General features: G+C 45.9%; 1 protein-coding gene across 2 annotated transcripts; it reads left to right on the top strand.

The window, feature by feature from the left end:
- The first annotated feature begins 1,417 nt into the window (after positions 1-1,417).
- On the top strand, positions 1,418-21,939 carry LRRC8B (leucine rich repeat containing 8 VRAC subunit B). Of its 2 annotated transcripts, none has more exons than XM_054073802.1 (5): positions 1,418-1,503; positions 14,909-14,963; positions 16,293-16,392; positions 17,074-19,235; positions 20,592-21,939. In XM_054073802.1, the coding sequence occupies exons 4-5, from the start codon at positions 17,100-17,102 to the stop codon at positions 20,862-20,864; spliced, it is 2,409 nt and encodes an 802-aa protein (XP_053929777.1). In that variant the 5' UTR covers positions 1,418-1,503; positions 14,909-14,963; positions 16,293-16,392; positions 17,074-17,099; the 3' UTR covers positions 20,865-21,939. The 2 variants fall into 2 exon arrangements, with proteins under 2 accessions (XP_053929777.1, XP_053929776.1); XM_054073801.1 differs by lacking the exon at positions 1,418-1,503 and adding an exon at positions 10,817-12,736.
- The last annotated feature ends 1,930 nt before the right edge of the window (positions 21,940-23,869 follow it).

Raw genomic sequence — 23,869 nt, forward strand, 5'->3', positions numbered from 1 at the left:
TATAACTGCAAAGCAGTGAAACAAACACACGTTTTTCTGTTTACAACACACATCTTTGTATTAATACCTCCATGTGTTTGGGTTAAAAAGTGAGCATACCTGGTACCGGGGCTTAGTTTCACTCCTGGCTCAACTGCAGTGTTTGGATTTCAAACAAGCACATAAAGTATGTTGTGTCTCAATCACTTCTTATAGGTGACACTGATAATAATAACAGCTAAATATGTACTGAATACAATTGGCAAATTGTTATTTTTGCAGAATTTAGTGCTTGTGCTGTTTAAATGAAGGGGGTTTTTTTGTACAGCTGTGAAGAAAAGGGATTTGGTGTTTTATAGAGGTAAAGCAGTATTTTGAAAACGGACCCTTTTTCCACAAAACCGATGACTAGACGAGCTAAAAACATTCCTATAGCAAGAGTATAATTATATTGTAAATAGAATTCTGAGTAGATTCTTGCAATGGTTTTACTAATAATGGAAGTATGGCAGGAAAATTATAATACTTGAGTTGGCTGAGCTGTTTATGTGAGTAAGAAGAGGCAGACGCAGCCCTTTTGTCCCAGCTGTTGCAGAAATCAAGGTAGGAATCAACATTTTCTTCCAGGCCTCCCTGCATGTGCCCAGCAGAACTGGTGCCTTCTGGCATTTGGAGGAGGGAGCTGGGGAAAGGGGAGCGATTAGGAAAGTTAAACTATCAGCTGGAGCCCTGCGTCCAGTTCTGGAGTCCTGAGCACAGGGAGGACATGGAGCTGTTGGAGCGAGTGCAGAGGAGGCCACGGAGATGATCCGAGGGCTGGGGCAGCTCCTGTGTAAGGGCAGCCTGGGAGAGTTGGGGTTGTTCAGCCTGGAGAAGGCTCAGGGAGACCTTAGGGCAGCTTCCAGTGCTGAAAGGGGCTCCAGGAAAGCTGGGGAGGGGCTCTGGATCAGGGAGCGCAGGGATGGGATGAGGGGAAACGGTTTTAAGCTGAAAGAGGGGAGACTGAGATGAGATCTTGGGGAGAAATGTTTTGCGGTGACGGTGGGGAGGCCCTGGCCCAGGGTGCCCAGAGCAGGGGTGGCTGCCCCATCCCTGGAGGGGTTCCAGGCCAGGTTGGATGGGGCTTGGAGCAACCAAGAGCCCCTCCGCGGCTCTCCTGGAGCCCCTTTCAGCCCTGGGCGCTGCTCCAAGGCCTCCCCCAGCTTTCTCTTCTCCAGGCCGAACAGCCCCACCTCCCAGCCTGTCCCCACAGCAGAGGGGCTCCAGCCCTCGCACCATCTCCTCTGGACCCGCTCCCACAGCCCCACGCCCTCCTGCCGGGCCCCGGCCCCGGGCACAGGTGGGTCTCAGAGCGGCTCCGGGCTGCGGAGCCCCCACCGCCCCGCCCCGCCCGCAGGTGAGGGGCGCAGCGCCCCCCCTCCCCGCCCCATTGGGCCGCGCGGCCGGTCACGTGGCGGGGCGGGGCCAGCAGTGCCGGTTGGAGCCGGGGCCGCGCGCCGGGCCGGGCAGGAGGGGCAGAGACGGGTAAGGGGACCCCGCGGCGCGTGGGGGACCGGCGGGAGGGGGGACAGACAGGGATGGACGGTCAGGCGGGTGTATGGATGGATGGAGGGACAGATGGATGGATGGACGGACAAATGTATGGACGGATGGAGGGATGGATGGTCACACAAGTGTACGGAGGGAGGGACGGATGGATGGACAACTGTATGGATGGACAACTGTATGGATGGACAGACAGAGGGACGAACGGATGGATGGATGGATGGATGGATGGATGGACGGACATATGGGTAGGCAGACGGGTGGATGGACAGACATTTGGGCAGATGGATATGTGGATGGATGGATGGATGGATGGACGGACGGACGTTTGGATGGATGGACAAATGTGTGAACAGGTGTGTGGATGGATGGATGGAGGGATGGACGGATGGATGGATGTGTGGATGGAGAGATGGACAAATGTATGGACGGACGGACGGACGGACGGGGGAGGGAGGGAGAGAACGGGGTCCAGGACAGAGCTCGCCCTCCCCGCGGCAGCGCGCTGGCTCCTGGGCTGCCCCGGGCACCGGGACGCTCCCGCTGGGACTGCGCCCTCCGCGCCGGGGCCGGGCGGGACGCGGGCGGCTGCGGGGCGCGTGTCCCCGCGTGACCCGGGCGCTGTGGGGCGGCTCCGGAGCGAGAGCCACCGGGGCAGGAGGCCCGGGAACCGCTCAGCGCCCTCCCTCTGTCTCCCCTGCGCCTCTCGTCTCCGACACGCTCCTGTTCTTGCAGCAACCGCTCCTCGCCCGGCTGCTTCCCGGCTCCTGCCCGAGCTGGGGCTCCCTTCCCGCTGCCCCTCCGCTGCCCTCTCTCCACCCTTCCCGCTGCCCCTCTCTCCCCCCCTTCCCGCTGCCCCTCTCTCCCCCCCTTCCCGCTGCCCCTCTCTCCCCCCCCTTCCCGCTGCCCCTCTCTCCCCCCCCTTCCCGCTGCCCCTCTCTCCCCCCCCTTCCCGCTGCCCCTCTCTCCCCCCCCTTCCCGCTGCCCCTCTCTCCCCCCCCTTCCCGCTGCCCCTCTCTCCCCCCCCTTCCCGTTGCCCCTCTCTCCCCCCCTTCCCGCTGCCCTCTCTCCCCCCCCTTCCCGCTGCCCCTCTCTCCCCCCCCTTCCCGCTGCCCCTCTCTCCCCCCCTTCCCGCTGCCCCTCTCTCCCCCCCTTCCCGTTGCCCCTCTCTCCCCCCCTTCCCGCTGCCCCTCTCTCCCCCCCCCCTTCTCCCCCCCCTTCCCGTTGCCCCTCTCTCCCCCTTCCCGTTGCCCCTCTCTCCCCCCTTCCCGTTGCCCCTCTCTCCCCCCCCTTCCCGCTGCCCTCTCTCTCCCCCCCTTCCCGTTGCCCCTCTCTCCCCCGTTCCCGCTGCCTTCCCTCCCCATTCCCGTTGCCCCTCTCCCCCTCTTTGCTGAAATAAGGTAAAGCAGCAGTTCTTTCCCGGTATCTCTGAATTCTTCCCTCTGAACCTTCCGAGCAGGGAGGGCGCAGCTCGGGGCTCCTCCGATCTGTCTTGTCCGAGTTCTAATCTTTCAGGAGAGGGGGGAGAAAAAAGCCCACAAGGCTTTAAGTGTTGAAATCTGACGTTATGTCACTTAAAGAATTGATTATGCGTTGTCCGAGTGCATCTCGTGCCTTCTCTTTACTCGGTGTGACTCGGCCGACTGAGGATCTATCCGGAGCAGTGCTCTCCTCCGGTCTGTGCGGCGCTGAGCCGGGCGAGGGGCACAAACCACAGCAGAAAGGCAAATGGCAGTAGTGAGGAGCCAATAGCTGGGACAGGGTACGAGCTGTCCCGTGGGCTTTCCCTGCCGTTCGAAACGCTCTGCGGCAGTGAGATAACAAAGTGCTTATCGCAGAGTTTTGCATTCGCCTATGTTTTTTATATTGGCATAATATAACCGAGTTTCAGCTTCAGCAGCATTCATGCAACTCGTAGAATTTTGTGGCATTAACGCGTTTGTTCCCTTGCACTCTGGAGAGGAGAGTCGCTGCTCTGACTCTTGCTTTTTCCGTTGTTTTTTTTCTTTTTAGGAAAATAGGAAAAAGAAAGTTTTGGTTTTTGCAAGGTATCAACGCAGCTCTCTTTGAAGCGGATGAAAGGAGGTTGAGTGAATTTTACAGGGACCAACAATGCTAATGAAACCCCCATGGATATCTCAGTGCTGTAAAACAAACGTTGTAGAGCGGGATGTCACTGCTGAAGGAGTATTTTGATAATGAATTTCTGGACGGAGGGCAGAGGGGACAATCTTTTGTTCCTTCAGCTGCTGCTCTGCCTGATGCTGAGCACCAGGAATGCTGCTTCAGCTCATGGTACCTGCTGCCCAAGCCATAAAGCTTCCCTCACCTCGGATTAGGGGGGGATGTTGTACGTGACTAACGGGGTAAGGTGTGGGTTATACCGGTCCCTGTTGCTAATAGAAGTGTTTCACACTGCTGTCTGCGTGCTGTGAGCTGTATTTATCCTTCCCATAGGCGTCCTGGTAACAGCCGTTCAGCTGCTGTCTCACAGACAGAGCTCCTGGAGTTACTCGTTTTAAAGACGTGTTGGAAGTCTGTGCTGTGATTATGAAGACTTTTCGTTCAGTAGCTATGTAGAAAGGCAAGGAACGTGAAGTGGATTTAATATTCTACTATTCAAACGTGCTGTAATTTTAATGTTTAAGTGGTATGGATTACATCTTGCTTTAGCAACGTGTATCTATTATTAATTTCCTAATAACCGACTCATAAATAATGTGTTTCTAACTGGTGACAGGCTACAGTGTGCCTTGTCTAATACACGTTTGTATCCTGTGTGGAATGAGTCCAGTGCCACATTACAAGCTCCTAACTGTGCTTTGTGGTAGCTGGTAAGTGTAGCTGAGGGGCTGTGCCCTGCTTTTTATTAACCCTGCCGCTGCCGCCTGGGACAGCCAGCCTCATGAATGCCACAAGAGTGGTTATAAATCCTGTGATCTTCAGTTATTTGTAGCTAAACCGCTGATTTGTATGAGCTACTCGTGTATGCGTTCCAGCTAGAGTTGTTCCAGACCTGGTAAGTGGGCTTCAGTTTGTTGTAATTCATAGAATCATAGAATAGTTTGGGTTGGAAGGGACCTTAAAGATCATCCAGTTCCAACCCCTGCCTTGGGCGGGGACAGGTCCCACACATAATTGTGGTTGGCATTGATGATTTTTTTCTCCCAAAGAGCTGTTGGTGTGCTACAAACCGGTTCTGGATGGAATTTCTTGCTGGGTGAAAACAAATGGTCGTTCAGTATTGAAATGCAGTGTCATAGTGCTTATGAATAGTTTTCTCTATGGTTGAAACTCACTGATAGGAAAAGGCTGTACTTCCTACCAGCGTGGTACGTTGGAGAGAAAGGCAGATGATGGGGCTCTTGAGAAAGCTGTGGCAAATGCGCTTTGGGGCGTAGCGCTGGCACACCCTCCTCCAGCGCACGCCAGAGAGGATTTAGGGTCTTTCAACAATCAGAAGGAAATTGTGGAAAAAGCTCGTAATGGAGTAATCTTCAATTTAATTCTCAGTGGTGCCGTTCTGTTTCAAAATAGTGTCTTCACACATCCGGAATTAAATTGAGTGCATTTCCACGCAAAGGAAATTTGAGTATCAATCAGTTTGTGAGTACATTCGTTTCTTGTACTGGAATTGAGAATTTAGTTGATTGTGAGAAACTAAAGGGATTAAAAACGTCCCTGGGGGACCCAGTGCTACCAATACAGAAAGTGGTAATAATGCAGTCTGGGTTTGCTGCTGCTGACTGTTCTGGGCTTAAGACGTCATTACAGACACTGTTTGGGAGATACTAGCTTGAGCAGTGGCTTGCACAGCAGCTACTAAACTCGTCCTGTAGTTTACTCAGGCTTAATTAATGAGACATTGATTTTAAAGCAGTCACTTAAAACCCCAGGAAATATAACCCCTGATTTCCCAGGCGTTATTGCCTCGGTTTTCTGGGGTAAATATTAGTATTCTGTATGAGTGGTTCAGGCCGTCGAATATTTATTCAGATATTTTCCAGTAGCTAAAGTTCATCGGTATGCGAACGTAAAGGTCTACTGAGCTGGAATTTAAGAACTGCAGATTTAGACTTTATTGCTGAAGTATTTATCCTTTTAATTAATTTTCCCATCTGAATGAAAGCAGAATCTCGATCTGCATGTGTTGTGTAATTCAAAATATGTTAAGAAGGGAGGGCATCTGAAAAGATTTAACTAAACTCTGCCTGTTCCTAGGCTGTGCTTAAATTATTAACAAGATAAACTGTCACTTCTGACCCATGGCTACGTGAAACTTATTGCTTTGCCAGTGCCTTTGCAGTAGGGGAAAAGTGCTTGTGATGGAAAAGTTTTTTATTAAACGTTAACATTATGTAAATACTAACTTTGCAATGACACTGACTCAAAGGCTGGGAAGAATCAAAACATTGCTTAATTGAAGTGTGATGGGATATATCAGTAGTCAATGGCTTTACTGGATTTGATAAAAGAAGCATCTGCTTTGCTTCAGATTATTATTCAGTTTCTTGCAAATATGGGACTAGAGTTTGTTGGTTTTTTTTTTTTTTTTACTTTAAAGTTCATAATTGATTCATGTGATGATAAAGCCTTGACTCTTGTTTTTGAAGTCATTAAACTTGGCTTTGTACCAAGAAGTGTTTTCTTCTTGTAATGCTGCGATCTGAAGCAGCTTTCCAGCTGCTGGGTCTGCTCAGAAAGGTGAGCTGGCGCAGTAGGCGGCTGTTGCACGGCGTACTTGGGAAGCACAGGGTATTTGATGGAAGCATAACGTGTGAACGCAGGCGCTGAGCTAACTTTGTGTTTGTTCAGGAGACAAAGCGGGATTACTGCGGGTTTACCTTGGTATTTGGGTCTGATCACTTGTACACAGCTCTAAAACGTAGCGTTGTTCTAGGATCTTCTGATCAGTGTAACACAGATCCTGGCTCCTGCGATCACATGTGAATCTGCAGTTCTCGGGCTGCAGGGCTGTGCGTGAAGCTTGGGATGGGATTGGAACATACACGGCTTTACAGCGTGTGCAACGGGAAATTCGTCGGTCCTTGCATCTCATTTGAAGAAAAGAAAATGCAGCTGAGTGATTTTACAGTTGGAGAATTTGAAGTAGGGACATAAAAATGACTTGCATAGAGCTGCTCAACCAGTCAGAGGTAAACATCCCGATTAACTGGGTTGGGTATGGTTATTGTATAGGAAAGCAGAATTTGAGCCGGGAAGATAGTGTAGAATGGAGGTTCTGAATATCTAAACTCGCTGGATTTCAGTACTCTGCTACCTGCAAGCCTAGCAGGACTTCTTATGGTGTGGGACACTGGTCCCTTCCATCTCTGTGTAAATGCAGTGCTGTTGAGCCCCTTTACCTAGAAGTATCCAGTCGGAATCTGAGCACGCTTCAGTTCATACATCAGTACAGGTGGTGTTACATTACCATACGGTGAATTATGTTGATAGCCTGCTTAGAGAAGCACGATATCCTGTGGACTACAAAATTGACCTAAATGCTTGCCTCACTCCTGAAATAGGATGTGTAGCCTGCTCTGTGTGCTGCTGTGACAGCCCCTGCCTGGTGGTACTCGAGAGATCAATTCCAAGCTCATTGAAATACTACAAGGCTTCTCCTTCTGGGGGTATTTCCTTCTTTCAGCCTTGTTTCCAGTGAGGTTCCAGGAGTTGAAAAGTACACTGAAAATGGAAGTGAGTATAAGAGCGATTCCCTGCCTTTTCCCAAAGAAAGATGGTCTTTTGTTAAATAATCATAACCTACTAGTAGAGAAACCTTGTACTATTTAAGTTGTGAACGTTCTCCAGGGTTATCTTCCTCAGCTTTGCTTTCAGATACCCAGAGCACAGCAGCACAATGAATGGATATCGTAACTGTCTCGCTTCTTGAAACTAAGGGGATAGGAATTAATTTTCTATCATAACACTTATCTTGGTATGCAGAATTAAATAGATACCGTTGAGGCTTCCTGCAGGATGCTGGAGGGGTACTGCTGATACCATTGTCTCATGGTTATGTGTTCGTATTTCTCAGCATGAGGAAGACCCAAGAATGTGGTTACAAGAATAAAGAGGTGTTGTAAGTGAGCTTGGAAATCTAATTTCATGGAGTTGGGAGGTGTCTGTTAGCTATGTTAGTGCTGGGATGAAGGAATCGTGGCTGCCCCATCCCTCAATCCCATCAAGGCCAGGTTGGATGGGGCTTTGAGCAACCTGATCCAGTGGGAGGTGTCCCTGCCCATGGCAGGGGGGGTTGGAGCTGGATGATCTTTAAGGTCCCTTCCAACCCAAACCATTCCATGATTCCATGGTTAGTGTGCTGTTGTGTATATTTGCTGGGAGGGCTGTAGAAGGTACAGCACGACAGAGGTGTTAGTCCTGGTCTAGAGCTTTTGAGGCTGCATTGTGGTATGATCTTCCTTGCTTAGGAAAGAATGGGTGAAGACCCCTGGAGACTTTTTCATGCTTAATGCCCAAACTTGCTCTAAGGTTTCTTGGGAGTAAGGGCTGTTGGTAGCATTGTGTACCGGTTCTGTCTTCAGTGCTGCCATACTGATTTTAAAACCTAATTAGGGGGTAGGGGAGCAACAAGGGAGTCCTGTTCTTCTCGGTATCGTTTAAGAATGTCATCTCTGCCATTTCCTTGATGTCTCCCACGGCATGTTGGGGTGGGAATGTTTGACAGCATGGCATGCCTGCAGTCATCTCTGGAGAGAGTGGTCTCCTCCCACACCGGTTTGGATAAGCATTAGCTGAGCACAGATGGACTATGTATTTCTGTCCCGAGATGCGTTTCCCATGCTGTTCCATCCCCTTCTTGCCACCCCCGGTACATTTGCATTCTTCTTTCTTGTGCTGGAAAGCCCACTTCCTTTAGGCTGCTTCCTTAAGAGTCACAGTTCCTCGGAGCGTTATTAGTCTCCGAGTTCTGGTTCGGGTTTTGTTGGCTCTTTCTCAACGGGATTTTAAGCTGTGCTCTTTAAGCACCCAAATTAGGTCTGTGCAGGGATGGCTGCACACAAAAATTGGAGAAGACTTAGACTAGACTTTAGGAGGAAATTCTTCACGCTGAGGAGGCCCTGGCCCAGGGTGCCCAGAGCAGTGGTGGCTGCCCCATCCCTGGAGGGGTTCCAGGCCAGGTCGGATGGGGCTTGGAGCCCCTGATCCAGTGGGAAGTGTCCCTGCCCATGGAAGAGGGTGGATCTGGACGGGCTTTGAGGTGTACTTCGTTATGGACTGTGTAGTGCCAAACTTCAGCCTATGGTTCTTTGGGCTCTCAGACATGTAGAGACACTTTAGGAGTAGTGGGAACGCATGGCCATCTCCTGCTTTTTATTCAATACTGAAGTTTTCGTTTACTTGAAAATGTTATGAGGCCAAAAAAGGGGAAAAGGAGGCTGAGAGAAGGTAGTGCCTCGCTTCAAATACTGACCTCTTTGTGCTGAGAATGAATGGGATGTGATCAGACTGTGTGGTGCCACATAACAGAGATTCGGGACTTGTCCTTTGTTTCGGTTTGTTTGGGCCCCTGTTTTGACTTGATGAGACTCTCAGAAGGGCTCTCCTGGAAGATGATCTTTGTGGTTTGTTTTGCACCAAGAGGTGCTGGTCCGCAATGAGCATCTCGGTAAGAGAGGTACTCGGGCTCTGCATGGTGTCGTTTAAAATGCTGCTTGTTGGATTTGACACTGTAAAGGAAAGGAATAGTGTAGATAATCTTCATCTCTTGAAGCGGGTAACGTGAGCTGCACGGCATCGAAGGAGCCTTCTCCCCTGGTGCAGCGCAGCCTGTCTGCAGAGTTACCTCCTTTTGATCGCTCGAGCTATTACACAATTTTCTGATGGGAAAGCAGCTCTGTGCATCATTTCTGCTGTCAGCCAGGAAGGGTGTTCACAGGAGAACTTCTCGCTGCGCCTCTTGATAAAGACAAGGACACACAAGTGGTGTAATCGGTGGTACCAAGTGGGAGCTGCCTGCTGGCTCCTCTGGTGGGAGCTGAGTTTATCCTGCAGCCCAGAGGTGGGCTCGGCACGGGGGCCACCACTGCCTCCGTGTGCCATGCTCTTCAGGCAGAACTGCTACAGCTCGTTAGTCTTTGCTCTTTTAAAAGCCTTAGGGAACTCTTTCCAGCTATTTTTTATCTATTAATGAGTTTTGCTCTGTTTCTTTAGGAATTGCCAAGCAGACTCGTCATGGCAGAGCTATTTGTCAGCGGGTAATACCACTGTGGAGCTTTGCCAGTTGCTTTCTATTTATAATTTAGTTTTGAAAGGGGGTATATGTGAAATGTACAGCTGTTTGAAGAAACGTACATTAAGTTATGTTATTATTTAACTTTATATAAAGACATAAATATGTCTTTAAGTGAGTTTACTCTTTGGATCCTTTGTACAACCAATACAAAGCCCTCTCTTCTAAACAGGTGCTTGTTTCAATGTTTATTGTAATCAGTATTTAAAGATGCTAACACATCTCTTGAGTTTAAGTTAATATATTTATGTTTGTAGTTAAAAAGAATGCAAACAAACAAATCTATGATCTGGCAAAGCTACTGCAGCTTGGCTACAGGGTTATCTTTGTGTGTCCTCCAGGAAAGAGGGGACCGTGGCACCGTGACACTTGCCCGTGTAGTTAAAGTCATTCCTGTCACACTTCTGTTATCACCTCATATAACCTTAATTTGTAACTTCAAAAGATGCGTCTCTGGGATTGAAAACAGTGCTGGGACACTGAAGCTGTACAAACCGCTGCTTAGTAGAAGTGTTCAGATTTGGTTCAGAGCCTGGATTCTGCTTTCTTTGGTAGGGATCTCGGGAGGCACTGGGGCTGTGAGCGAAGCGATATCTGCCCCAAGCGCAGACAGCTTGCGTTCAGAGAGACCGGTTGCGTTGATGCAATTATGAGCAAAACCAATAAAGGTCATCTACCTTTCATTTTACTTTAGTTTCTTTATCATTGGATTGCTTGCCCGTTTAGCTCGAAACATACTTGCCCAGAATCCTAGGTTTGTATCTACTTACCCATTTTTAGTTCATTTTGTTTTGCGGTGTTTTTTGCATAAACTGCTCCTCTCACCTACTGTCTATTTTGTCTTAAGCTTGGGTTTAAACAGAGTACTTGTCTCACCAGGAGCATCGGTTGTGACCTTCTGTTTTAGCTAGAACGCAATCCTTAGCACCCTGAAGTTGAGGAGAGGACTGAGGAGAGTGCTTTAAGCACTTAAAGTAGGTATGCCTGAATAATAATGTGTATTTAATTGCTTTCCAGGCTAGACTGGTACAAAATAAAAAGCACATTTAGCAGAGCTTTTAAATACATATCTTATAATACAACATCACGACAGAGTTTGACCCTCAAAGGAGTTGACTTGGTTTCTCCTTCCCATCCATTATTGAGAATTAGGCTCAAGTAACTTCTGTGCCCTTGGGCAGAGCTTGCCCACGGGATTCGTTATCGTGCAGCCTCCAGGTATGTAGTCATAACTCCCTGTGCAACCAGAATGTTGGAAGGTGATCCATCTCCCTGGTGAGTGCTTGGCCAGGGACATATTTTACTATCCAAGATTTTACTATCAAAAAATAGAGAAAAGACTTAATACTTGCGTATTGATGGCATTTAATGAGAATTAAACTTAATATGTCTCAAGGAAGATGATGGTCTCTTCTGGATTGCTGCCGGCATAGGGTGTAAGTGCCCGATGTAGCGTACCTCATCCTGCTGATCGCAGGAGTAAGTCTGGTGCTTTTAAAGCAAATCAAATTGAAGTAACGCTCATTTTGAATTTGGGTTAGACTGCAAGATAAAGTATTTCTCTTGCATTAAGCGTACCAGCGAAAGGAAGTGATAAAGATGAGTATTCTGATTTCAGGTGAAGCTTCCTTTGAGATATATTTTTCACGTACTCCAAGGCCCTTTGTGTTGAACCTGAGAGTAACCCATGTAAAGTAAAAATGCAAGTGTAGCCTAACTTACTAAATTTTAGACTAAAAACATGTTTACAGTTTTTTTTTCCGAGGAGTTATATGGCTACGTAGCCTTACACAAGCAGCCTTCTCCAAGGACCGCTGCTTAAACAGCATAAGGTTTGGCTATTCCACGTCTCGTGTTCAGCAGCTCTGTCCTGAGAGCAGGAGCGCTTAAGAGAGGCGAGGCTTGTGGTTAATCCAGGCACAGATGGCTGAGGTTGTCCGCAGCTGTAGTTTGGTTGTTGGGGAGGTTGATACAGAACACTTGTAACAGAGTTAGTGCAGTCTTGAAGCTCCTGTGCTCGAGGAATGCGCTGGTTATTGTGGAGTGCGGGAATATCTTCGGATTTACTTTAAATGCAAAAGGATAAGCACTTATACATGTTTAATTATCACCCCTGACCTTCTTCAGGAGGAACTGGAAAGAAGCTTTCTCTAATCTTGTTTGTGTGTTGCCCAGCATTCGGCAGAGTACGGGTACAGGAATGCAATCCCCATCGGAAACGTCCTGTGGCCGAGTCTGCGTGTGCGTGGAAGCGTTCAGAGCAGAGGTTCCAAGTGGCCACGGATCAGATGTAGTCCTTAAACTGAGCGGTCGGTTACTTGTCAATAGGAGGCTTCGAGAGGGAAGAGGCAGTGACCTGCACGCGTCTGCGCAGTGTGAGAGGCTCCTGCTCCGTGAAACCCCAGAGCTCCGGCAGCGCCTGGCTTTGGTGCTCAGGGAGTGCTTGAAAAAGGATGCCAGGGGAAGGGGAAGCTTTAGCCAGGAAAGATGTGCTCTGGGTGGTGAGTGTGTGCAGGGTAAAGCTTCTTGCTTTTTTCCTTTGGGAATATTCATGAGAGTTCATTTGCCATTGGAGGTTCACACTGTGCACACAAGTACCAGGAAAAGTATCAGCAGGTACCAGGAATCTCGTAGGAGAGTCAAAACCGCCTGGTAAGGGAAATTGATTGCCTGTTTAGTTTGTTATTACACTAAATTTTGCATCCCAAACTTTGGAAGAAAAGTGATACATTTAAACTAGGTGGAACTAAGTTGGTACTGTCCTTCAGGAACCACTTTTGATAGAAAATGGATAAAATGGCCATATTTACTCATTATGTCCTTATCTCAGTTAAAAAGCGCATTGTACCGTTGGAATAACAGGATGAGTCTAAAGAGGCTGGCTGAAAACCTCATGGCTGTCCTTCTCCAAGGGGGAAAAAGCAAGATAGAAGAGCCTCTGGGATACCTGTCAAGGTTTGCTTTTGTGTTGTAACTCTATTTTGGTTAACTTGGTGAGTCGGAAACACCAGCTGAATACTTAAATGATCAACAAAAACCAAAACAGCTTTCACAATAAAGCCTCCTGTAAGATGTTGGCCCATGATCCTTTGGGGAGGACAAGTGAGGCACACACCTTGCTGCCATCCCTGCCTACATGTGTCTAAAATCACATAAGCAGTGACCAAATGACAGATGTGAAGTGGCCTTTCCAGCAGGGGAGGGCAAGGGAGGGTCTACTTAGATTTGTCAAAATGATAGTCTTTTTTCATATTCTGGGTGTTTCTGTTGATCAGATTTTTTAAGTCTTGCAGTAACTAGAAATTGCCTCAATATTAATGATCTTTATCAGTTTATTTTCCTGGCCTGCTTCCCGGTCCTGGTCTGGGGTAACTCTCCTGAAGTCATTGCTTAGCCCGGGGCTGAACTTGTGTCTCTCATCTTCTAAGAAGGATTGCCAATTAAATTAGGCCACTTTGAAAAGCTTTTATGGCTTCGATATGGTTTGAAAGCTGCTGGGGAGGAGATTTTTCAAACCCATTACAGTTCAGGGTTATTCCATTTGATCAGTCACTCCTGGCATACAGATGGGATCGGAGAGAAAACCGTCTGTAGCAAAGCTATCATTAATAATTCACATGTCTATATTATCCTTCATATACTTCTCTGATAGGAAGCTTTATTTCATCACACAGGATTGTAATGAATACGCGTGCTTCATTGGGAGGTTTCACAAAAGTAGGTGTTAAGGAGACCGGAGAACAAGTAGTTAAATACTTGATTCCTAGAAAGTGTTCTCTGATGTACCCTGTTGGCTGGGATATGTGGTCAGGTCTAACACCTTCCCGGTTCAAGGCAGGGAGGTGACGAGGAGAGCGCTTCACAGAAGCAGACCCTGCAGAGTCCCCTGGGTCAGTCCCACTCTCAGCTCTCCATTGGTGTAAAACTAAACCGCTTTTTGTCTGAGCATCGCAGCGTTGCTTGAAGAAGGTACATTTGATTTGTGTATTCTCAAGTACACTGACGTGTTTTTAATAGACTTGGCTTAAGTTCCATTTTCTGTTTTTCTTTCTATAACTTTAGAGGAAATAGTAAGCATTAATGGTTTTATTGTACTCTGAATTCTGTCCCTTATACTCCAAGAGTCTTAATCACTCCTCAGAACAGCTCTGCTACCAGAGTGGGGCTCTTTGTATGAAAGTGCAAAGGACACCTGTGCGTTATTAAACTGTGCTACGTGTGACTTTCTCTAATGAGCGTTTAGAGATACAAAACATCTTAAACCTTAGCATCTGCCCAAGTCCCTGATGAGGTTCACATCTGTCAGGAAAAAACAGTTGCTCACGTCCTCAGGCTAAGTAAACCTTTTGCACTATTTTAAACTCTCAGCCAATTTAGGGATCACTTTGACTTTTCGAATGTTTTCCTATATTAAAAATACATTGTTTACACCTTTTGCTCTTACTTTGTTGAATCATTCAGCACGTTTTTCTCTCAGTATGTTCTTTACAACTTTAGCAGGGGTCCCAAGTCACCTTGTTGCGACAAAGGTCCACTGAGAACAATTGTCTGGGTTTAATTCTAGGTTGGAAATGACAAAAATACTTCTGACTTTTTCTTGTCTACATTCAAGTCAAGCATATTTTGCCTTGAATTCAGACGTGATCCAGATATTCCTTGCTGAGTAAAAGCCTCAAAGTCACTACACCTGTGAAATTATATTCAAACCCCAAAGAATTGCACCAAAAGAACTCATATTAAAGGTATTTACGAATGTTTTTGCAAGTTGAGCTGCAGTGGTTGAAGAAATTGCTGTTTCTTAGCTATGGTTTGAGCATCTCAGCTGCAGGACTGATGATGATGTAGATGCAGAAACTGTTGAGCATCAGTGGCTGGTGGTGCTTAGAAAGGGGATGGTGACAGGGCTGTTACTTTATCTCTGCTTTGGGAAAAGCAGCTTTCGGAGGGTGACAAGTAAATATTTGTCTGGATGACACCCAGATCTTGTAGATCTGGTGAGCTCTTTTGCTCATTAAAAGCCGTATCTTTAAAGCACTGCTGTGGAAGAAGTAATGAGCTGTTGTTCTAATAATTGGTTATTGGATTCCAAATATTTGATAATCTGATGGCAGTTTCTTTTTTCCCCAGGAGACCATCGTAACCACCCTGTCCCCCTTCAGCTGCTTTCCCTCCAGTGGGCCTGGTGAGTTTCTACATCCCGTTAAAAGCACCTTTGTCAATGCAAGAAGGGTTCACTTGTTTTCAGCCATTCTTCTCCTTTCGGATGTGAATGTGGAGTAAGAATAAAGTTCTGCCTTAGTTCAGCTGTTGTTTGTCGCTATATAGCAGCTTCTCAGCTCTGTTTGCAGCTGCAGTGTCCGGTACCGGTATATTCAGAAGAATACAGACCGTCCCCATCCTTTGGCTCTGTACTGCTTAACACACCGCAGAATCATGGAATCACTGAGGCTGTAAAGCCCTCTCAACTCACCCATTCCATCCCTCAGCCCAGTGCCCCCCGTGCCGCCTGACCCGTGTCCCCAGGTGCCACAGCACTGTGCTTTCCGAGCCCCTCCAGGGCTGGCGGCTCCCCCGCTGCCCCCGGGCAGCCTCTGCTGGGGCTGCACCGCTCTTTTGGCACAGAAATCTTTTCTAATATCCAATCTAAACCTCTGCTGGTGCAACCTGAGGCCATTGCCTTTTGTCCTATCGCCTCTTACTTGGCAGCAGAGACCAGCCCCCGCCTGGCTCCAACCTGCTTTCAGACACTTGTCGATAACAAACTTTGTAGTAGGTTTCCTCCAGAGCTGGCACTGCCAGTGACACCGGGTACTTTATCGGTGTGTTTCAGCACGTAAAATAGGAGCCTGTGGTTTTGAGAAACTTGCCTTTCTGCCAAACCTTGGTGTGTCGAAATTATGACTGAATTCTACTTCTTGAAGTCTTGCGTGTTGCATGTTTTATTTTCACTTAGTTATTTGGTGAAAAAGAAAGCATTACTTCCCCATCTAATCAGGGCGAGCGGTAGGTGGTTTCCTGTTTTTTTGGTGTTGGTGTGACTGTGCAATACTTGACTTCACATTCTGCGTGATCGTATGTTTATCAGAGTGCAGGGAGAGGATGAAGGGAAGGGTTTTCAGCTGAAAAAGGGGAGATTGGGATGAGATCTTAGGGAGAAATGTTTTGCTGTGAGGGTGGGGAGGCCCTGGCCCAGGGTGCCCAGAGCAGTGGTGGCTGCCCCATCCCTGGAGGGGTTCCAGGCCAGGTTGGATGGGGCTTGGAGCCCCTGAGCCAGTGGGAGGTGTCCCAGCCCATGGCAGGGATGGGACTGGATGGGCTTTGAGGTCCCTTCCAACCCAAACCAGTCCAGAATTCTATGATCTGTTCCATTTCATAGAGCTGTAGCAAAGCAGAGCTTAACGGATCCCGATGTCTGCAATAAGGCAGCAGTTGAAATGAAAGCTGATACGTTTGCTCTTTATTTCGGTGAAGCCATTAAAAATAAAGTATTTTCAATGTTTTCTCCATCTAGAATGAAGGCAAATGTAAAGATGGCATGTCCAAGGAATTTTAAAAGGTGTAGACCTCCTGACTGAACAGTGCTGTGTATTTTATTCTCTTTAATTAGTAAAGTAAGTATGAATCAGACTTATGCTGCTGGGGGTGAAGTGTGCCATTTTTATATATATGACAATATTGGACAATAGCGAGTTGCGTTAGCTTACTTTTCATGCTGTCAGTATACTTCTCTTGATGGGTGAAGATGAGGAATTATGTAGAAGAATACGTAGTGCAAAACTGCTGTCTTGAGAATTTTTGTGTAGTCTTTATTTTTTAACTGGGTGGAATGATTTAACCCAGTAGAATATTCTAAATTACAAGAGCCATCATGTTAATATATCGTGCTGATTTTGGAACTCTTCATAAATAGGAAATAACTTTTTGCTGGTGAGTTTAGGACAGCGGTGAGGGACTGCTAGTGATATATCGGACACTTCTGTAACTGATACTGCTCGTGGCTTCTGCTTGAACAGCACCCAGATGTTTGGTCAAAATATACATTCTCCTAATCTCAGCTGCTAGTTTCACTCTTGGTTTAAAGTTTTGCATTCAAAGTAACTTAATTTAAATCAGATGATGTCTGGGGTTAAATGTCGGGAGTTCTTGGGTTCTTTTGCTCCACTCTGGGTACTAGGCTAAATGTTATATGTATTTAAAACTGAGAAAACAGTAATAAGCTTCAAATGTTTAATGGTGAGTTAAATTGTTTTTAACACTTCTCTAAGGATGTCTTTTCTTTTTTCCTCTCCCAGCTGCTGTTCTCTCCCAGGTGAAAGTCATGATCACGCTAACAGAACTGAAATTCTTAGCAGATGCCCAGGCATCCTACCACATACTAAAGCCATGGTGGGATGTCTTCTGGTATTACCTCACCATGATAATGCTGCTAGTTGCTGTGCTCGCTGGGGCTCTCCAGCTCACTCAAACCAGAGTACTGTGTTGTCTTCCTTGCAAGCTAGAATTTGACAATCATTGTGCCCTGCCTTGGGATCTAGTTAAAGCCAACCTTAACATGTCGGCTAGCTCTACGGCCCAGATCATCTTCCCGCTTAAAATCCAGAACGACCTCCATCGGCAGCAGTATTCCTATATTGATGCAGTATGTTATGAGAGAGAGCTTCACTGGTTTGCCAAATTTTTTCCATATCTAGTGCTTCTACATACCTTTCTTTTTGCAGCTTGCAGTAATTTCTGGCTTTACTACCCTAGTACGAGCTCCAGGCTCGAGCACTTTGTAGCCATCCTTCAGAAGTGTTTCGATTCTCCATGGACAACGCGTGCCCTGTCAGAAACGGTTGCTGAGCAGTCGGTGAGGAAGCCGCCAACAACCAAGCCGAAAGCAGTGATTTCATCACCTGGGAGTTCCACGGATGTAGGGGCCAGCAGACAGTCTCTGCCGTATTCGCAGCCTGGCTTGGAAACAACTGGAAGAGAAAATCCTTCAAGTGTTCTTGACAAAAAAGAAGGGGAGCAAGCTAAAGCGATATTTGAGAAAGTGAAGAAATTCCGTGCACACGTTGAAGAGAAGGATATCGTGTATAGAGTGTATATGAAACAGATTATAGTGAAAGTCATTCTATTTGTAATAATAATAATTTATGTCCCCTACTATTTATCATTTATTGCACTTGAAATCGATTGCGTAGTTGATGTTCAGGCCTTTACAGGCTACAAAAGGTACCAGTGTGTTTATTCGCTAGCAGAAATTTTTAAAGTTTTGGCTTCGTTTTACGTGGGTTTAGTGATCCTCTATGGCTTGACTTGTACTTACAGTTTGTGGTGGATGTTGAGAAGCTCGCTTAAGCAATATTCTTTTGAGAAGCTGAGAGAGAAGAGCAATTACAGCGATATACCTGATGTAAAGAATGATTTTGCATTTATTCTCCACTTGGCAGATCAGTATGATCCTCTTTACTCCCAACGATTCTCGATATTCCTGTCTGATTTGAGTGAAAACAAACTGAAGCAGATAAACCTTAACAATGAATGGTCGGTGGAAAAACTGAAAAACAGACTAGTAAGAAACACCCAAGACAAGATGGAACTTCACCTTTTCATGTTAAGTGGTCTTCCAGACACCGTCTTTGAACTGACGGAAATAGAAGTCCTAAGCCTGGAACTTATTCCTGAAGCCAGACTCCCTCCGGCCGTGACCCAGCTGGTCGGTCTCAAAGAGCTGAATCTTTATCACTCGTCCCTGACTATGGATTATCCAGCGGTCTGCTTTTTAGAAGAGAACCTGAAAACATTGCGCCTGAAATCCAGTGAGGTGGGAAGAATTCCCTTTTGGGTCTTTCATCTCAAAAACCTACAAGAATTGTGCTTAACGGGATGTTTCATGCTAGATCATCACAACTCCATATACAACGAAAGCTTTCAAGGGCTAAAAAATCTGAGATCGATTCGCTTAAAAAACAACCTTTCCCGTATACCTCAAGTGATTACGGATCTTATGCCTTCTCTGCAACACTTGTCAATCAACAATGAGGGAAATAAACTGATAGTGCTGAACAACCTGAAGAAGCTGGTAAACCTCAGAGCCTTGGAATTGATCTGCTGTGATTTAGAGCGCATCCCCCATTCCATTTTTACCCTAAACAATTTGCATGAGATCGACTTAAAAGAGAATAATCTCAGAACAGTGGAAGAAATAATTAGTTTTCAACATCTTAAGAACCTTTCTTGTTTAAAATTGTGGCACAACAGTATTTCGTATATCCCAGTGCAGATTGGTGCGTTATCAAACCTGGAACAATTGTATCTAAATTATAATAATATTAAAAATGTTCCATTGCAGCTATTTCTTTGTAGAAAATTACACTATTTGGATCTTAGCTATAATAAGCTAACATCAATCCCTGAAGAAATCGGTTATCTGACCAATCTCCAGTACTTGGCTCTGACAAAAAACCACGTAAGTAGAACTTTGAATTACTGCTTCAAACGAAAAAAAAACCCACAAACCAAATTATTGTCTTAACCTACCATTTCTTCTGGAACAGCCTCTGGCTCAAAATGCTTTTGTGGTGTTCATGATTGAGGTAAACCTAGGAAAGCTGAAAAAGGGGTGGTGCTGTTTTAATGACTCAGAATTTGATGTCGCCAAAGCTTATGTAATACTTCATAGAATGGTTTTGGTTGGAAAATACCTTTAAGAACGTCGAGTCCAGCCATCGATCCAGCCCTGCTAAGTCCACCACTAGACCGTGTCCCCAAGTATGACGTCTACTTGGTCCTGTCCTGGTCTGTAGCAGCTGAAGGGCTCTGCCCCACAGATGGAGTAGGTTCAGACGGCTGCAGAAATGCACCTTTCCCTGCAGCTCTCTGTCCTATGGAGTGTTTTAATGGCAGTGAGCAGTGTGAAATTGTAACTTCAATGTCAGACTGAATTAGCTGTTGATTCACCGCAGCTTTGTGGAGCAGCTCAGCTGGCTGAGTAGAGGGCAAAAATAATTAGAGCTGGTAACCTTACCAGCGGTGCTAAACTGTCTGGCTCGTTAGCACGGGGTCCAGGCTGGAGATGTCAGGACCTTTGGAGGTGTTTGGTTGTTTCCGGTGGTGGGGTTGATGTTGGATGCTGCCCGGCAGCGGTGTGGCCCAGGGCTCAGTCCCTGCTGCGTTGCATCGATAACTACTTGTGTGGGTTTCCCAGCACAGGAGCTGCTGCTGTCAGTCTGTAGAGTCTGTGTGTTCTCCATTAGGCGATTCCTCGGAGGCAGTGGCCTGTTCATCTCCTCTGCCCCAGGCACACATTTGTACGCACTTCTGCAAACGTGTGCGCTCCCCTCCGTGCCCGTGTCTTGACTCCCTCTGGTAGCTAAGCGTCTCCACAACTAAACTAGTACATAAAACCACTGCAGTGTTCTCCAGCACTTTCTCACATGGTAGGAGTGTTACAGCTTCCCCTTTCCTTACCCTCGCATAAACTAAGAGGGTTTTTTTTACCCTAAAAAAAACAGGAAATGTCAAAACGTGCAGCTGTTTTGGTTTCATTTTATGTGGTTCTAGTGATCTTCTCTGGCTTAACTTGCGCTTACAGTTTGTGGTGGATGTTGAGAAGCTCACTTAGGCAATATTCTTTTGAGAAGTTGAGAGAGAGGAATAATTACAGCGATATACCTGATGTAAAGAATGTTTTTGCATTTATTCTCCACTTGGCAGCTCAGTATTATCCTCTTTATTCCCAACGAATACACTATTATACACTATACACTAAGGCTAACAACTTGTAATGTGCATTATTTTTGTTCTTCTCTTTCCTTTTTTCTAGATTGAAATGCTTCCCGATGGATTATTTCAGTGCAAAAAGCTGCAATTTCTTCTCCTGGGAAATAACAGTCTGATGGATTTGTCCCCTCATGTGGGTCAGCTACTGAATCTCCTTCACTTAGAGCTCATTGGGAACTATCTGGAATCGCTTCCTGCTGAACTGGAAGAATGTCAGTTCTTAAAGCGGAACAGCCTAATTGTAGAAGAAAGGCTGTTGACAACGCTCCCACCTCGCGTAAGAGAGCGCTTGCAGGCAAGCTCAGAGAAGAGCTAACTGAAAAATGGAACTCTGTGTTATTGCATTCTAGAAGCCTTTTGCTTAACCTTTCTCTGAAGGTCTGGAGAGAGGGGAAGGGGAGAAATTCACAAATCGGTCTTAAATGCACCGATTGTATTGGAAAAGAGATATTTATTTAGATTCAAACACAAAGTGCAGCCTTTAGTAGGAAGTCATGTGTTTGGAAAGTCTGAAATAATTGTCGGGTTCTACTGGTTGAAATAATTCAGTGAAATGTTTATGGTGGTGTTGAAACGGAGGGGTTAATTGCCTCATTGTGACAGTGTATATACTTTTTTCCTATGGGAATTTTTTCTGTTGATAGTGATCATTTTAAACAGTTTAACCTCCTGCCATATGAGGTCTAAGAACTGCCTGGAATTAGTTTCTAAACACAAACTCCTTACTAACTTAGAATATGTGAAATTAAGAGTTTAAACTACTTGAGCAGTTCAATTGCATGGGATCTACTGGAAGTAATTTTTCAACATACCTTAATTGTTAACGCTTTTGGGAAGTACTGAGCATTAATTGTGGAAGATGCTGTTTGATTCTTGCTATTAAAACCAGTTGGACAATTCTATATCCGAATTGTTGCCTAGAAACTGGGAGAGATCAGAAGAATCTGGAGTGACCGTGCACGTGTCATAGACACCGAATCTAACCAGACTGCTCTTTGTAGGTGACGATGACAAACAGAGCGCCATAGAGTTGCAAAGTTGTCTTCTGTACGTTGTGAGCATCCCGGGTGTTAGTGTAGCGTGTGTTGCTGTTTAACGTTGTTCTAGCTTCTCCTCGCGGGCTGCCTCGGCGCTCCTTCTCCACACCCAGGTGCTGCGTTTTGGTGGCTGGGGAGAGGATGAAGGAGGTTTGGATTAGGTAGGGACAGAAAGAGTTCAACCAAACCAAATAATCACTCGGCTTATAAGCACTTGGAAGGGAAAACTGGAAGCGTTATAAGCTTTGCCTCTTCTAGGGATGTAATGATTTCTTAAATTATAGTGGTGGAATGAGCTCTTATGCCATCCTTAATACTTGCAAAATTGGATGGAAATAAAATGGTTCCTGACTTCATTCTTCTGCTGTGCTCTGTTTTATTGTATTTGAAGTCTTAACTCTCATGATGTTTATCTTCTTCACTAAAAACACAAGCTCTGCCCCTGGGGAAGAAAAGAGCATACTGTCCGAAAACACACTGGAAACCTTTTTGTAGTGTTATTGAAGTTTTCAAACCCGATCTCAATTGTGGGTTACGTGGATGAGGTAAACAGTGCTCTTAATGACTCGGTGTTCGTCAAGTCTGCTGACTCCACGTTGCAGTTTGTAGCAACAAGTCATCACAGATAAACCAGTTTTAGCGCCAGACTACTTCTGGTCATCTCTTGCTCCCATTTCAGTGCCGCTTTTGTGGAGGGTAAAGTCTGTTTTGAGTGACAACGCACAAACCAAGTCTGAACGCGGCAGCAGGAGATGTCTCTGCATTGGTAGTGCAAGAGGTGCGTGTGCATTCCAAAGGCCTTTGTATTTAGAGCATTTTTCTTCTCAGGGAACCAAAATGTGGTGTAACTGTTACTTTTTATGTAGCTCTGGAACTGTTTTGTGTGAACCAGTTAGCTGTGTGTCTGTGCAGAGCAGCGCTGCTGGAACAATCTCTTGTAGTGTCCGTATAGAGCTCTTCCAAACCCTGCTTTCAACTAATTTTGAGTTATATAACAGTTGCACAGGGATTGACGTGGTTTACAAACAGAGCTGGTTGTGATAGATGGGAATAAATCAGAGTACATCGATTTACACCCCTGTGGTGTAAAAGAGTTTTGTTAATAACTGCAGTAGGTCTGTGTTGGGACTTTATAACTCACCATTGAAGAACTTTCGATGCCAGGATCTGACAAGAAGGGCTTGCAGTCTAGGAATTTTTAAAAGATTAAGCAAGCATTTTCTTTAAAGCGTTCTTCTAAATGGGAAAGCTCTATTGAAAAAGTTCAATAAGCGAGTGACCAGCTTGGCCTGTAACGTCAGCTTCTTCGCAGCGCATCTGTCCTTTTCCAAAATCAAGGAAACAGCTGGAGATGAACAATGATCTTCAATGTGCATTTCATGGGAGTTCTGTCATGGTGAAAAAGAAGAAATAACTCAGAGAAACTTCATTTCTAAGATGTGTAACCTCAAAGGGTTTGAGGAAACACTAAGAAATGCATAAAAATATAAATACTGTGTTATAGGTTACCTTTTTTTGCAGACTTCAGTATTTTTTCTGTCTGCCCCCCCTCAGGAGGGCTGGATTTTTTCACTGCGTGTTTGAGTGACTGTGAAACACCCACAGAAAAGCCAGAAAGTTTAAAGGCTGGAATTTCTAGCCTTGCGTTCAAACCACAGTGTGCCTTTACTATCAATTTTGTACTGTGAAACCTAATCCTACTGCTTAGAATAGAGGATGAAAACAAATGTAACTCTGAAGTTCTTGAATTCACTTCAGCCGTGACCTTAATATTTCTTCAAAACAAGGGGATTTTCAGGGAATTTATATATAAATCTACTGTCAGGAACTTTGTACAATAAGTATTGTTAACATCTGGTCTTTGTGTTAAACAATCACCACCAAAAAAAGGCTTTTCGACTTGTTTCAGTGTTGTATTGTGTTGAAGAACTTTGTATTGTGACTTTCTGTGTCGTGAATGTTTTTTTTGAAAAATTAAATTTGTTTTGCGTTACAAATGTATGAACTGTTCTTTATTCTCCATGCGAGGTGTTAAATGCAAAGCTGAGAGGTCTGCTTCCAGCTGCCTGCTCCCGAGGGCTGGCGGGGATGTCTTCCCAGGGAAGCGTGAAGGTAAGGAAAGCAGCGGGCAGTGAACGCTGTGGTCCGTGTCGAAGCTGTTCGGGGCTAGCAGAGAAGCTCCGATGTTGATTAGAACTGAGCTTCCATCTTAATCGCTGTTGCAGAACCTTTTCCAAGTCTCCCATCTGAATTTTTGTGAGCTGGGTGAATATCAGATGCAGCC

This window comes from Cuculus canorus, chromosome 8 (genome assembly GCF_017976375.1).
Source record: "Cuculus canorus isolate bCucCan1 chromosome 8, bCucCan1.pri, whole genome shotgun sequence".
Lineage (NCBI taxonomy): Eukaryota > Metazoa > Chordata > Aves > Cuculiformes > Cuculidae > Cuculus > Cuculus canorus.

Bases quoted from the DNA above. Each gene is read 5' to 3' on its own strand.
- LRRC8B (XM_054073802.1), top strand. From the start codon at position 17,100: ATGATCACGCTAACAGAACTGAAATTCTTAGCAGATGCCCAGGCATCC. The intron at 19,236-20,591 runs GTAAGTAGAACT...CCTTTTTTCTAG, and splicing joins TGGCTCTGACAAAAAACCAC to ATTGAAATGCTTCCCGATGG.